Source organism: Alosa sapidissima, chromosome 1 (assembly GCF_018492685.1).
Source record: "Alosa sapidissima isolate fAloSap1 chromosome 1, fAloSap1.pri, whole genome shotgun sequence".
Classification (NCBI taxonomy): Eukaryota; Metazoa; Chordata; class Actinopteri; order Clupeiformes; family Clupeidae; genus Alosa; species Alosa sapidissima.
The window spans coordinates 5,024,413-5,039,770 of record NC_055957.1 but is presented as its reverse complement, the minus strand read 5'-3'; the positions used below and the strand labels follow the sequence as shown (position 1 = coordinate 5,039,770).

Genomic DNA, 15,358 nt, shown 5'->3' with positions numbered 1-15,358 from the left:
CCGGGAATCATTGACGGAAATTTGGGCATGCGAAAAAGAAAAAAAAAAAAAAGAAAAAAAAAGAAACAAAAAAAAAAATCTGACTAAACCTATATGACCGCCGCTTCGCTGCGCGGCGGTCATAATAAATGTCCTCACTACAATAATTCACTATTAAATAATTTAACTATTTAAACTACTCAACTATTTAACTGTTTAGACATATCAACTATGACTCCTGCCAACTGTTTCCAAATAAAAGTTTGTTTTGCATTTTATGTTAATATACAGTATGTTTATATTTTCATGCACTGGTAATTTCCTCGTAATTACATTTTCTAGTTCTGTATGATATTTTACATCATATTTTTTGCATTTTCATACACTGTATTTCCTTCAGGAAATGCTTTTCTAGTTGTAATTCTAGTTGTACAAATATGTAGCATATTCACAAATCTATTCTACGGGTACGGATCAGTTTTACAGCTACAAGCTTTTGTGAGACTGTTCTGGCACTTTCCGGTTGAACAGCCAATGGTGGTGTTCATGTTTGGTTAGCCAATCAGGAATCTAAGTTCAATATCACACATAAACAGTAAAGCTAATAACCAGATATACACCAATTCTACATGGACATTTGTATGCATGTATTTCGCCAAGTAAAGTTTAAACTGTTACAACAAAATTCCCTGATATGACTTTGCCCCAAATATGATCGAATTCCCTGACTTATCCATGTCTGGAATAGACTTTATTAAAAATTCCATGATATTCCAGAAATTTCATGAGCTATGGGAACCCTGTACATACGACATACAGACTTCTCTTCGAACCGGGAAGGGGATGGGATATTAGCGATATTAGTGGGATGGGATGTTAGCGGGATGTTAGCTTTGGCTTTGTGCTCTCTTACCAAAGCAGCTCAAAACTCACAGAGCTTTTTCTCATCTCCGGTACAACCCTGAGTGTGTGGGAGCCGCCGTGGCTTTGGGGCTGTTTGGAGATTTGGCCAAATTCCCATAGCGATGAGACAGCACACACACACATGGGCGGATTATGAACTCGGGACCCTGGGCCCAGATGTATTAAGGGCCCCCCACTAATTGTCGGATATGTGGGAGGGGGGGTTTGGAGATCCTCCCCCAGAACATTTTTAATTTGTTTGATGTGATTTCCTGTATTCTGGTGCATTTTGGGGATGGCCAATACTAAATTCAATCAGATTCATAGCCTACATCCTGATTTGATGATATTGAGGCAATGATTCCATGCAAAGGCTTGGGCTTCAGGGCCCCCTGACCCCCTGGGCCTGGTAGGCCCGTGCAGTAATCCATCCCTGCACACACACCCATAAAGTTGAGGCCGTGTTGTGGTGTATTGATTGTATATGTGCATTTGTGTGTGTGTGTGTGTGTGTGTGTGTGTGTGTGTGTGTGTGTGTGTGTGTGTGAGTGAGTGAGAGAAAGAGAGAGAGAGAGTGTGTGCGCATGCATATCTTAGCCATGAAGCCAGCTCGAATTTAATCCAATCCACAAAATTTCAGGTCGGTAAATTGGACTTGCTCCATTGACAAGCCTCTATAGAAACTTGAGAATTGTGTGGACCAATCCAATCGTCCAGACGGGCTTTATACAATGATTGACAGATGAGCAACGTTGCCTATTCATTCACGTGACCTGATCGTGCTTCGGTTGATTTTTAGGTCTATCTAATTCTAATATGTATATCTCTCTCTCTGTGTGTGTGTGTGTGTGTGTGTGTGTGTGTGTGTGTGTGTGTGTGACTAGTTAGGTCTATCTAATTGTGTGCAGAGGCATTTTTTCCCTGGTTGACTGGTTAACACGCCCCATAACTTCCCTTGTTACGTCAGGTTTTGCATAACTGTGTGTGTGTGTGTGTGTGTGTGTGTGTGTGTGTGTGTGTGTGTGTGTGTGTGTGTGTGTGTGTATGCATCATCCTCTCACCTTTGGGTGTCCGAGAGGTGAACTCGGAGTCGAAGTAAAAGGTGTCGTCGGGTCTGGCCACGGCTGGCCTGAACGGCGGCTTGATCTCTCGCCTGAACAGTTTCTGTGGGGAAAGGTCACGCAAGGTCAACACACCACAGGTAACGGATACCAGGGTCAGCAGAAACCAAACAAATGACGCGTGGAATGGATGTGCATGATCGTGTGTGGGTTTGTGTGTGTGTGTGTGTGTGTGTGTGTGTGTGTGTGTGTGTGTGTGTGTGTGTGTGTGTGTGAGAGAGAGAGAGAGAGAGAGAGAGAGAGAGAGAGACTCACATTCCAATCGATGGTGGAAAAGAAATTGTGCCGCTTGAGCTCCTCTGCACCATCAGGCCCAGATGCTGTAGAGGGAGAGAAACACAGAAACACACACACACATGTAAAAAAACACAAGTAAACACGCGTACGCACGCACACACACACCAGCAGAGTAAGTAAGTATTTCATTCATACAGAAAGAGGGGAAGATAACTAACTAACTAACTAAATAAATAAATAAATAAATAAATAAATAAAGACAGAGAGCCTTGAGAGAAAAAAGGTACCATTATTAAGGAGCCATTAATAATTAGCCATTATCCATGTGTACAACTATGTGACCAGTACATTTCTTCAACCTGGCAAGAGATGCGAGCTGGATATCTTTATGTCTTCAATGTGTATTGCAGGGGGATGAATAGAGGCGAGTGTGTGTGTGTGTGTGTGTGTGTGTGTGTGTGTGCCTTGCTCACCCAGTCTGTTTGCTGGGTTCCTCTTGAACAGAGCTCTCAGGAGTGTGTGTGTGTGTGTGTGTGTGTGTGTGTGTGTGTGTGTGTGCTGGTCTCTCTAAGACAAGAGCAAAGGCAGAACAAAATTCTGCTCAATTTCTGTGACAATTGGCAGTCGCCACATCTGGAGAAGGCGCTGTTTTTTGTACCCATGAACTGAGACCAGAGGAATAGGCTAGTGGGTTTACAATGCTGGTATCTAAGATTGTTTGTGTTCAATGAAATCTATTGTAAAATGTGAACACAAATAAAGGTATTAAAGTGTGTGTGTGTGTGTGTGTGTGTGTGTGTGTGTGCACACGTGCGTGTGTGCACGCGTGCGTGTGTGTGTGTGTGTGTGTGTGAGTGTGTGAGTGTGTGTGTATGTATGTGTGTATGTGTGTGTGTTGCTCACCCAGTCTGTTTGCTGGGTTCCTCTTGAACAGAGCTCTCAGGAGACTTTGGGCCTCAGCACTCAGAAACTGTGGCATCCCCAACCTCGCTCTACAGAGAGACAGAGAGAGAGAGAGGGGGGATAGAGAACGAGAGATAGAGAGAGGGGGATAGAGAAAGAGAGAGAGAGAGAGAGAGAGAGAGAGAGAGAGGGGGTAGAGAAAGAGATAGAGAGAGAGAGAGGGGGGTAGAGAAAGAGAGATAGAGAGAGAGAGGGGGGATAGATAATGAGAGATAGAGAGAAAGAGAGAAAGAGAGAGAGAGGGGGGGGGGATAGAGAAAGAGAGAGAGATAGATAGAGAGAGAGGGGGGGGGTAGAGAAAGAGAGGGAGGGAAGGAAAGAGGGAGGTAGAGAGGGAGAGATGTTGTAAAATAGAGGGAATAAGAAACAATGTGACAGTGAGGACAAGAGAAGGTGAGAGGGAGAGAGAGAGAGATATGGCAAGAGAAGGGGAGAGGGAGAGAGAGAGATATGGCAAGAGAAGGGGAGAGAGGGAGAGAGAGAGATATGACAAAGACAGAAACGACAAGCACAAATAAAGTGAGGAGAGAAGAGAGGAGAGAGAGTGTCAGAATCACCATGGAAACAGCATTTCTGTTGCCAGTTTCCTGGAATGACCTAAGTAGAGTGTGGTGCTCTGTACTGACAGCTAGATGGCGCTCAAGCACCACTTACTTTAGAATCAGGTTCATGGTCTCCTTGCGATCCTTCCCCTGGAACGGCAGGGACCCGGTCAGCATCTCAAACTGCCAGGGACAGAAAAACACTCCATGAGTGGCCTTCAGATGCAGACTGGCCTCTCAGACTCCCAGTCGCCTCCACACACACACACACACATACACTCCGCATGCCTGGATGTCTTTACAGACTGCTAATATACACACTGTCCAGACCCAGGCGTCTCAGAGGGAGCGTCTGTTCAACCAAAGACAAGTGGTCCAGATGGTGAACCTGATGCCAGCTGAGGGAGATGGGTGTGCTGTGGCTTTATCAGAAGGCAACTTACTCAGTAATTCACCAGTATGTCATGTTCAAATTAATATCCTTAATACATACACCTTTACTTGATAAATATTTCTCCACCATTACCTTAATAGATAACAAGGGTTGCTTGAGGACATGCATGCAAGAATTATTATTATTTTTTTTTTTCCATCGATGTGTCTTACTCACCATCAGTACCCCGTACGACCACCAGTCGGCGCTGTGGTTGTGCCCTTGCCTGTTCACCACCTCGGGAGCCATGTACTCCACAGTACCACAGAATGAGAAGGCCTTCTTCTGGTGGTCAATGGCCTCCTTACACAGACCAAAATCTGCAGCCAAAAGAAGAGAGAGAGAGAAAGAGAGATAGAGAGAGGTGAAGAGAGGGAGAGAGAGAGAGAGAGAGAGGTGAAAAATGATGGAATAAGATAGAGAGACAGGAGGAAACGAGAAACAATGATGCAATCAACGCTCAGATCTTTTGAGATGTCAAGCAAAAGTGCTATAATAGGTTAATTCTTTCTTTAGATGAGTTTGAATTTCATATTTGATATAGTACAGAATATCCGTCATACTGTCAAACAGCCTTTCTTGACTGGGTGCTACGCAGATGTGCTATTGCGTTGTCTGCTTTCGGCGGTTATACGAGGTGTGTCAGATGAAAGTCGTGGTGATCAGTAACACAGGCGTGCAGTCTTAACAAAGCCTCTGTGCTCAACAGTGCAGGTGAGGTCACCTGAAGGCCTTGCCGCTTGTTAGGAGTAGCGCAGGTAACTAGGCGCTCTGATGACAGAGGCTGCGATAAGATGGGGTGAATAATTAACCCGCTGGCTGGCTAGGCAGGCACGGCTATCTGTCCAGGTGGCAGGGCGCTGATAAGGCCGCCAGCAGTGGTCAGTGGCAGGAGTCATTCCTCACTGACTGACATGAACGACTTTACTGCACAGGCAAGGACACGCTCACATTGTCACATCGTATATGCAGAGACAGAGAGAGAGAGTGTGTGTGTGTGTGTGTGTGTGTGTGTGTGTATGGTGAGTGTTGGTACCTGTGAGTTTGGTGTGTGTGCGTATGGTGAGTGTTGGTACCTGTGAGTTTGATGTGTCCCTCTTCGTCCAGCAGAATGCTAAAAGAGATCAGAGCACCACTCAGTGAATACATTACAGTCAACATCAAAGAAAGGGAGCAGGGGCCAGCTGCAAAATGCACACACACACACACACACACACACACACACACACACACACAAACATGTACACACAGGCATGCACACAATTGAACCAACAACTTTCAGGCTTCTAGCCCAGCTCCTTAACCATAACACTACCATTGGCCATTATAATAATGGCAGATTTCTTACACACACACACACACACACACACACACACACACACACACACACACACAAAAACCCAACCCCCACACAGGCTCTGTGATTCTCAGTGTACAGAATGGTCAAGCAGTTCTGCTCAGACGAGCACTTTCTTGTTTCCCAGCAGCCCTTTCCCCAAGGCTCCACTCCGCACCCTAATTAATGGCGGAGGGTTTAATTGTGCATCAAGGCTATTGAAAGCACGCTCACTTTGAAGCACAGCTGCTTTGAGTAGGACTCTCCCTCTCATTCCCACTAAGAGCTCATGGCACAAGAGAAGACACATGATGACAAAAAAAGAAAATGAGGAAATACAAAAAAAAAAGGCTTTCAACAGGTAACCTTTTTACATTTGCATCTTCCATTGGTCCCAACCGCTTACGACATGATATAAAAAATGTGGTAAACACAATTTAATTCATCCTTCATTATGTTGAATTCACAACCCTGCCACAATGGTCCTTCAGCAGAGAGAGAGAGGGAGATGTGTTCTATAATGAATGGATATGAATGCAGAGGTGGTTTGTAAACATGAAGATAATGTTTTATCTAATTAATGAGCTCCAGCAAACAAGTTCTTCAGAGAGACGCTGTTGTGCAACAGACACACACCACAGCACACAGGTGTGGAGAGGTCAGTGCTGAAGCATCTCCACTGATTTCAGCCAAAAGTACATTATGAAGCTAGTTGCGAGCTTCTCACTCCCTGATGCTCATGCTAGTTCTCTACTGCTTACAGTGCTAGGGCCGATGCTAGCACAACCAGGAGTTCTAGGCTCCTTGCTAGTACACCTGAAGACATTATGGATCAGAGACCAGCTGATAGAGCTCATATCATCTAGTTGAAGCTCTCCTCTAGTCTAGAACTATTCATGTCTTTAAAACTAGCTTTAACAAACGACTAGCCCTGGAGTGACTGATGCTAGCGCACTCCAGCACAGCCGTGAGGGTTAGCCTCCTGGCTAGCACGCTCTGTTGCTACTGTATGTCCACGGGTTTATACCTCTAGCACAGCCGTGAGAGTTAGCCTCTTAGCACAGCGTGAGGGTTAGCCTCTTAACTACCTAGCACGCTCTGTTGCTATGTCCATGGGTTTATGCCTCTAGCACAGCCGTGAGGGTTAGCCTCTTAGCTAACACCAGAGAATGTCTAATAAAGGGAGAACCGCCACTCTCGGGAAATCTCCGTTTTCTGAACTGGTTGCAGTTCCTTTTCTGGTTCCACATGAGGGCGCTCACGAATAAGTGCAGAATTAATGGAGGTCTATGGAGCTGTACCCCTCAAATCCACTTTTCTCCGGATATAATTTTTTGCCCAGAAATTTGAATGTTGCATGCGAAAGAGGGGACAGAGAAAATACACACCGCTGAGTATTATATTTTTTGAGTCACTTATTTGTTCTAAAAATCCTTTCAAATGAGTCAATGACGTCATTCATTAGCAGAAAGCTAGTGTGTTGTGGGCTACAACGACCCAACCTGTAAGAAATCGAAAGGACGTAAGTATTTCATTCAACTTTTGACCTATAATCCAGTGAGCTTGCAGAAACCACAATCAAATCTTCGATTTTTCAACGACAACCAGGTGAAAGAGACAAATTTAGCCGTCTAGCTCCATAGACACCCATTGTTTTTGCACTTATTCGTGATCGCCCCTAGCGGAACTGCAACAGATTGCAGGTACAATGGAATTAATAGGGAGTGATCCGGCTCTCCGTAAACAGGCTCTGCTAACATGCTCTTTTGCTCCATGCCAGTGGCTCCCACGGATGTGGACCTGAGGGACGAAAATGGCCGCACGTCTCCCACTTACTTCTCAGGTTTGAGGTCTCTGTAGATGATGCCCAGACTGTGAAGGTGGTCCAATCCCAAGGCCAGCTCTGCCAGGTAGAATTTAACGTCCTCTTCGGTGAACATGACCTGGAAATAAACATACACACTCTAATCATTAGCTTATGACTGAATCGACAAAAACACTGACCTACAACTTACAACCCCAAAGTTCTATTTTGGAGACCGAGTTATACTCTGAAGTGTACCATAACATACACCTCCAAGAGGTGTTTTTGTAAAGATTATATGAGTATAGTATTTCTAGATCATTATGAGAGGTGTTTTTGTAAAGATTATATGAGTATAGTATTTCTATATCATTACGAGAGTTTTTTGTGAAGATCATATGAGTATAGTATTTCTATATCATTACGAGAGGTGTTTTTGTAAAGATCATATGAGTATAGTATTTCTACATCATTACGAGAGGTGTTTTTGTGAAGATCATATGAGTATAGTATTTCTATATCATTACGTAATGCACTCGGAGGGGCAGTGGCCAGTTGCTTTACCTCCTTCGAGAGACGTGTGAATAAGTCTCCACCTCTGAGGAAGTCCAGAATAAGATAGAGCTTTCCTTCTGTCTGGAAGGCTGCACAATGACAGACACACACACACACACACACACACACACAGAGGGAGAGACAGAGAGTTATTAAGTTATCTGAAATGTCAAACCTGCTCTGCATGCCAAGCAGCCCTCAGACACTTACGGAGTCAACTCAGATTCAGTGTAGGTTCGGTGACGAGTTTGTACCCTTTGGGGTAAAGTGGTGCCAAGTGTAGGTTCAGTAATGAGCGTTTGTACAGAATGTCCCTTTGGGTCAAGTGGTGCCAAGTGTAGGTTCAGTAACGAGCGTTTGTACAGAATGTCCCTTTGGGTCAAGTGGTGCCAAGTGGCTGTGCACTACTCACCATAGTGGAGCTTCACCACGAAAGGATGGTTGACGTCAGCAAGGATGTCCCTCTCCATTTTAGTTCGGACTCGGTCTCTCACTGTGAACCATGACACACACACACACACACACACACACACACACACACACACACACACACACACACACCTTAGTCAAATGATGAAATACTACATACTATATGTGTATGTAAACTAGTCACATTAGGTTAAGTCATGTTCCCCACAATATTTATAGCATTACAGTATAACAGTGTGAGCTGTAGAGTCTCCAACCTGATGCATACCACACAACACAGTGACGAAGACAAGTGGAGTATCTAGTGGTCCACATCAGATGTTCAGAAACCTCTCTACTGAGTCTTTAGAGAGAGAGTTAGCATAAAGCCTCTCTACTCAGTCTTTAGAGAGAGAGTTAGCATAAAGACTACTCAGTCTTTAGAGGGAGAGTTAGCATAAAGCCTCTCTACTCAGTCTTTACAAAGGAAATTAGTATAAAACCTGTTGTGTGTAAAGCCTCTCTACTCAGTCTTTAGAGAGGAAGTTAGCATAAAGACGACTCAGTCTTTAGAGAGAGTTAGGATAAAGCCTCTGTTACGAGACCATCAAATGATATGAAATGGTGCAACATAACATACAAAGGCCATAGAGAAGCGGTGACGGTGCACAACAACTTAATTTAATGAATGATAGTGGTTTGACATAAACGGAGCATGGTGGTACTAAAGCAACCAAAACAGAACAGAAAGGAAACCCTGACCACACATATCTTAAGGGGAAATATGGATCTTGCCTGACTCCCGACTAGAAACAAGAGACATGGTTTCGGGTCCGTTCCAGGTCCGTTTGCTGCTGTGCTGAACTAAACCTAAACTAAATAACGTGAAAACCCATCACCAATTACCACCTGCTCTAAATATGAATTTAACTAAAGACAACAAAAATCAGTGCCGACGGGAGCGGATGGGAAGTGAAATGCGAGAGAGTGCCCAGACGTCAAACAAGGTGTCCTTATAGACGTTGCCCAACCCACAATCAACACTTGGCGGGACGCAAGATGGCCTGTAGGGGGACAGAAGGAACAGGAGTGTAAACGCAACCAAGTAGCGCAGCAGCGCAAACACTGTTCAGTTTGCCCTTAATAGCGTAACAGCCTCTCTACTCAGTCTTTAGAGAGAGGGTTAGCATAAAGACTACTCAGTCTTTAGAGAGAGAGTTAGCATAAAGACTACTCAGTCTTTAGAGAGAGTTAGCATAAAGCCTCTCTACTCAGTCTTTAGAGAGAGAGTTAGCATAAAGCCTCTCTACTCAGTCTTTAGAGAGAGAGTTAGCATAAAGACTACTCAGTCTTTAGAGAGAGAGAGTTAGCATAAAGCCTCTCTACTGAGTCTTTAGAGAGAGTTAGCATAAAGACTACTCAGTCTTTAGAGAGAGTTAGCATAAAGCCTCTCTACTCAGTCTTTAGAGAGAGAGTTAGCATAAAGCCTCTCTACTCAGTCTTTAGAGAGAGTTAGCATAAAGCCTACTCAGTCTTTAGAGAGAGAGTTAGCATAAAGCCTCTCTACTCAGTCTTTAGAGAGAGTTAGCATAAAGCCTACTCAGTCTTTAGAGAGAGAGTTAGCATAAAGCCTCTCTACTCAGTCTTTAGAGAGGAAGTTAGTATAAAGTAGGGGTGTAACGGTACACAGAAGTCACGGTTCGGTTCATACCTCGGTTCGGACATCACGGTTCGGTACGAGTTCGGTACAATGGAGGGAAAAGCAAAACAAAGATGCAGAATGCATTTTTTTTATTATTGTGCATGTGTCAGGCTGTACCACCTAGTGTCATACAGTCTCTTCCCTGAGCTATCTGCAACAGCCTGGTGTGTAAGATGTAGGCTAACAGTACAATAAGTACCCAAACTTGTGTAACTTGTAAACAAAATAAGACAATCAGCTATAAAACTGAAAATATGCCTACAGCATCTCTTATTTCTGAAAGTGCAAATTAGATAGAATAGAATAATAATTTTTAAAAATCCACTTAAGCAAGACCTTCAACATCTGTGTTTAGTTGTATATGGAAGGGTCTACAATTTGCCTCAATATATTTCAGTGTGTGTACAGTAATAATCTAGCCTACTAACTGGGAATATCACACTATTTTGCCTTCTTTTAAAAAACGAAATTGCTCCTTTCATTTCATAAATAGACTACAACTAGAAGTCACGTGACTTTGCCCTTCGACGTTAACTCACCGTAGCATGGTTTGTTTATTAGCCTGGTTAGCGTTGACACTTTCTGTTACTGTCCATGCACTTAACACTACCAGCTCCTCATGTGAGAAGTTACAAGTTACCCCAACATAAAAGGTAATTACCAAGCGATTTACATAGCTTTCTGTCATTACGAAATCGTTTAATTTAAGCCATAGGTTTTGGCCCTATTTGTATGTGTATCCAAAGGCTTGTGAAGCGCAGGGGAAGTTTTTTTTTTTTTTTTTCTCGTTTCAGTGATTGGTAGCCTATCATCTCTGGGTGTTGGCTTTGAATATGTGTAGCAGATAGCATGTTATATTTCCACTCACATACCCAACAACTGCTGAACAACGCCGACTCACAGTTTCATCTTATCCACCACTCTCTCGCTCGCCTGTAACTGAAGTTCTCAAACTTGCGATCTTAAAGAGACCAGCGGATCCTCTAACTCCTGTGGGTCGCACCTTAGTGCTGCTATCTCTGCCTGACTGACTCGACCGACTACCTGACAAAAAAAACATAGGCGCCAATCAGAGCTAAGGAGGCTACAGATTAGCGTTAAGTGTCGCTAAAGAACTCCCGTAACTCTCGTACGGTAGGCTAACAGTAATTGCGCATGACATTAATTAATCCGCACACGAGTTGTATGTATTTTTATACCGCGTATTCTCCGTGTAAATTCATGCACCGAACTGTGACGCCCGTACCATTTCGGTTCAATACGATTACATGAACCGTTACACCCCTAGTATAAAGCGCTCGCCACTTGCTCAGACTATGACTCATCAATAAATTGATCCATTAATACCCAGACACTACACTTTCCCAATCGCCACACGCACACAACGGATGCACCATTAACAGACTTATTGACGTCTGCAATCCATTATTCAGCAGCTGAGCGAGCTTCTCTTTACAGGAACAGAATGGATCTGGCATCAAAGGAACCCGACAGCACTCACACACACTGTGGTTGATTTAGATTTGTTAAGCGAATTACGACACAGGGGATTATTTTGATTCCATTTTGTTTCACAGGAGAACGGGGTGGAGTGAGGTGGGGTGGGGAGGGCCGATCCCCACACACATTCAGCAAGCAACAATCTGCCTGTGTATGCTCTACACTGTAGAGTCCACAGCATTGACCATTTTGTAGGGTCACACGTTTTGTGGAATTGATAGTACTGACACACATCCTAGTGCTGACACACACTTCAAAGAAGAACACAAATGACGGGGATCTCCATAACAGTTTTCAACAGTGCTCAACAGTTTTTGCACCAAACCATAAATAAGTCCACATGGGCTGTGTGTGTGTGTGTGTGTGTGTGTGTGTGTGTGTGTGTGTGTGTCTGAGGTGTGATAGGATCAGCATATATGTATGTGTGTGTGCGCAGGCCTGAGGTGTGATAGGATCTGCATGTGTGTGAATATCGTTTTCAGTGCAGAGGGCCTCTCCTCTCGTCTCGTCTCATGCTTGAACTCCTGGGCACCTTGTTCCCTCTCGCTGTGCAGCGCCTTCGCAGAACACTTAGAACCGTGAAAAACCACCACTGCTGCTGCCGCTGTTATTGTTGTTTTGCTCGGGGAGGAGTCGCCCAGAGAGGCGAGGCGAAGACACAAACACAGGAAGGGGCTGTGGCCGCACCCGCCAGAGCCGTTGCCACGGTTTTCAGCTCATTGATCGTAAACAACTTCAAGGACATGTTGGGTTAGAGGAACAACCAATCAGAACAAAAAGAGTGTCCATGAACAGCTGCAGACTGCAAACTGGACCAATAAGGGGAGTCCAAGGTCCAAGGAGGGTTGTTCAACTGGACCAATAAGGGGAGTCCAAGGAGGGTCGTTTGCGTTTGAATACAGGAAGTGTGTGGTCGGTGTGATGAGAAAAATAGTCAGGAGGAAGTGTGTGTGTGTGTGTGTGTGTGTGTGTGTGTGTGTGTGTGTGTGTGTGTGTGTGTGCATGTGGCAGGTGCTGGGGTAAAGACACAGAGGAGTGAGAGAGGGGGATCAGAGAGGAAGTGAGAGAAAACAAAAGAGAGTGAAAGAGAGAGAGAGAGAGAGAGAGAGAGAGAGAGAGAGAGATTACCCTTCAGCGTAGCCTTCTTGAGCACCTTCATGGCGTACAGCTGGTTGTCGTCAGGTGGGGTCACCTTGCGCACGAGGAACACCTGCAGGAGATCAAAAACACATGAGGTAAGAGCGGGAGGGGGAAAGGTTAAAGGTCATGTGGGAGGGGGAAAGGTTAAAGGTCATGGGGGGGGGGGGGGGTGGTCACTGAAGATCTCTCAGGCAAACTCCCTATTCAGTAAGAGCCAGAAGAGAGAGAGAGAGAGAGAGAGAGAGAGAGAGAGAGAGAGAGAGAGATAGATAGATAGATAGATAGATAGATAGATAGATAGATAGATAGATAGATAGATAGATAGATAGATAGATAGATAGATACTTTATTGATCCCCAAGGGGAAATTCAAGGTCTCAGTTGCATACAGACATCACACACAACATAAAACGGTGAATATAAGACATTACTACATACAACTGCATTAGTAGACATAACTAGTACACATAACTGCATTACTACACATAACTAGTACACATAACTGCATTACTACACATAACTGCATTACTACACATAACTGCACTAATTCACATAACTGCATTACTACACATAACTGCACTAATTCACATAACTGCATTACTACACATAACTGCACTAGTTCACATAACTGCATTAGTTCACATAACTGCATTAGTTCACATAACTGCACTAATTCACATAGCTGCATTAGCGCACATAACTACTGTACATGGTGCAGCACAAGTGGTCAGCAAAAACTAACAGGTGTTCACCTCTCCATCCAATACAGCATCAACTGAACACAGGGACATTATAAAAGCACCTATGGTACCTAAAAAATGAACACGGTAACAAAATGGTAACACTGAAACACCTAAACATGGTAAAAGCATCAAAAACCATACTATACAACCATACAACCAACCAGACTTGACATAAAACCATACAACCAACCAGACTTGACATAAAACCATACCATACAACCAACCAGATGACATAAAACCATACCATACAACCAACCAGATGACATAAAACCATACAACCAACCAGACTTGACATAAAACCATACCATACAACCATACAACCAACCAGACGACATAAAACCATACAACCAACCAGACTTGACATAAAACCATACCATACAACCAACCAGACTTGACATAACATCTTATAAACACATACAGAAAAAAACATACCATACAACCAACCAGACTTGACATAAAGCCTTATAAACACAAGTCAGAATGGACTACAAAGTATTCAAATTGCCTCATAATTATCTACATCACTATTTATATGTAGTAATGACGGCTTTCATAAAGAGTTATGGCCCTTAGTATGTGAAGCAACGGAACGTGAAATAAACCTTATTCTACCTCTGGATAATGCATCTTCTATTATTCTACCTCTGGATAATGCATCTCCACTTTGTGTCAAATGCTGTTTATTGACCAAATATGTTTTTTATGAAGTACTTGAGTGACAGCAGAAAAAGTATTCATAATGATTCTGTAGTTGTGTAGGGCTTACTGTATTCTACAACATTACAATGCTTTATGAGTGCAGTCTCAGCTCACGCCAGCTGCTGTTATACATGAGGAATACTTTGTAAACATTTATAAGTGTGTCTATATCACTTTATTCATACTGGGTTGAAAGAGTCACCCAACACTATTCCTTTAAGCTCACAGGGCTTTAGACCTTAACATTTGTTTTGGATAAACTATGAAGTAGCAAACTGTTTGAATCGAAACCTATCTTGAATGGAATGGCGTCTCTACTGATTAGGGTCACAGCATGCTGGAAGGCAGCAGGTAGAGAGAGAGAGCGAGAGAGAGAGAGAGAGAGAGAGAGAGAGAGAGAGAGAGAGAGAGATAAGAGTGCAACTGGTGTCACACAATCTAGAAATTTCTCAGAAATAATGAACAGTGTGAAGGGCGGCAGGCAGAAGAGGAGGTGATTAACTACTCCGTGCAACTCCGTGTGAAACCCAACCGAAGCATAAAAACAAAAAAATCTCAGAAAACCAGATCTCAATCTGCAGCCACAGCACGGCCAGGAGAGCATCTGGACCGGCTGGACAAACAAGCAGATTAATGAAATGCGCTAGAAATCGGAATGGCCGATAATAATTACGATGCGCCCACGCCACACACACATACCATGAGAATCGGTGTGAACTTAGACAGACTCAGCTGTGTGTGTGGCCGCAGGAGCGGATGCCGAGCTCAAGAGCAAATAACGGCAGATAAGAAACCATTACCGAGGTCTCACTGCTCCTGCGACAGCGCCGATCAGTTCACACAGTTTGCTCTCTGTGTGTGTCCGCTAAATGAAACGCACAAGTGTTTGCCCGTGAGATTATGAGGCTGGCCCGCACGGGCTCCCCCAATCAATGTGACAATCCTTTTACAGCAGTCAAGCTGCGCGCGCAGAGACTCAGCACTAGAGCAGAAGCTGTGTCTAAAAAGAGAACAGGGTTTCTGTAAACATGTCCTTCATGCAAAGCCACATGAGCTTCGCTGAGTAAGTTCCCCATTCTGTTCAAACGCAGGGGGGTGAAAGTAAAAGGTTCTCAGAAAACCTACTGTCCCTGCGACAGGGCTGCTCTTACCTTGCCAAACGAGCCCTGGCCCAACACCTTGAGCAGCTCAAACTGTGAGGCATCGGCCTTCTCCGAGCCCTCCTTGACCACGTGAGTGATGTTGATCTCCTTGATGACGTCATCTTCCTAGAAAGGAGATCAATAAAGCAATG

At 44.0% G+C, this 15,358-nt stretch overlaps 1 protein-coding gene across 2 annotated transcripts in view; it reads right to left on the bottom strand.

Moving 5' to 3' along the window:
* Window positions 1-15,358, bottom strand: part of rps6ka1 (ribosomal protein S6 kinase a, polypeptide 1) — a 140,267-nt gene that overhangs the window by 32,941 nt on the left and 91,968 nt on the right. For both annotated transcript variants that reach the window (XM_042108084.1, XM_042107996.1), the window contains 11 exons: window positions 15,216-15,332; window positions 12,612-12,693; window positions 8,286-8,366; window positions 7,883-7,962; window positions 7,351-7,457; window positions 5,255-5,292; window positions 4,356-4,498; window positions 3,858-3,928; window positions 3,144-3,232; window positions 2,259-2,323; window positions 1,944-2,046 (listed from right to left, as the gene is read on the bottom strand). In XM_042108084.1, the coding sequence (XP_041964018.1) occupies window positions 1,944-2,046; window positions 2,259-2,323; window positions 3,144-3,232; window positions 3,858-3,928; window positions 4,356-4,498; window positions 5,255-5,292; window positions 7,351-7,457; window positions 7,883-7,962; window positions 8,286-8,366; window positions 12,612-12,693; window positions 15,216-15,332 (976 nt within the window). The remainder of the gene's footprint in view (window positions 1-1,943; window positions 2,047-2,258; window positions 2,324-3,143; window positions 3,233-3,857; window positions 3,929-4,355; window positions 4,499-5,254; window positions 5,293-7,350; window positions 7,458-7,882; window positions 7,963-8,285; window positions 8,367-12,611; window positions 12,694-15,215; window positions 15,333-15,358) is intronic.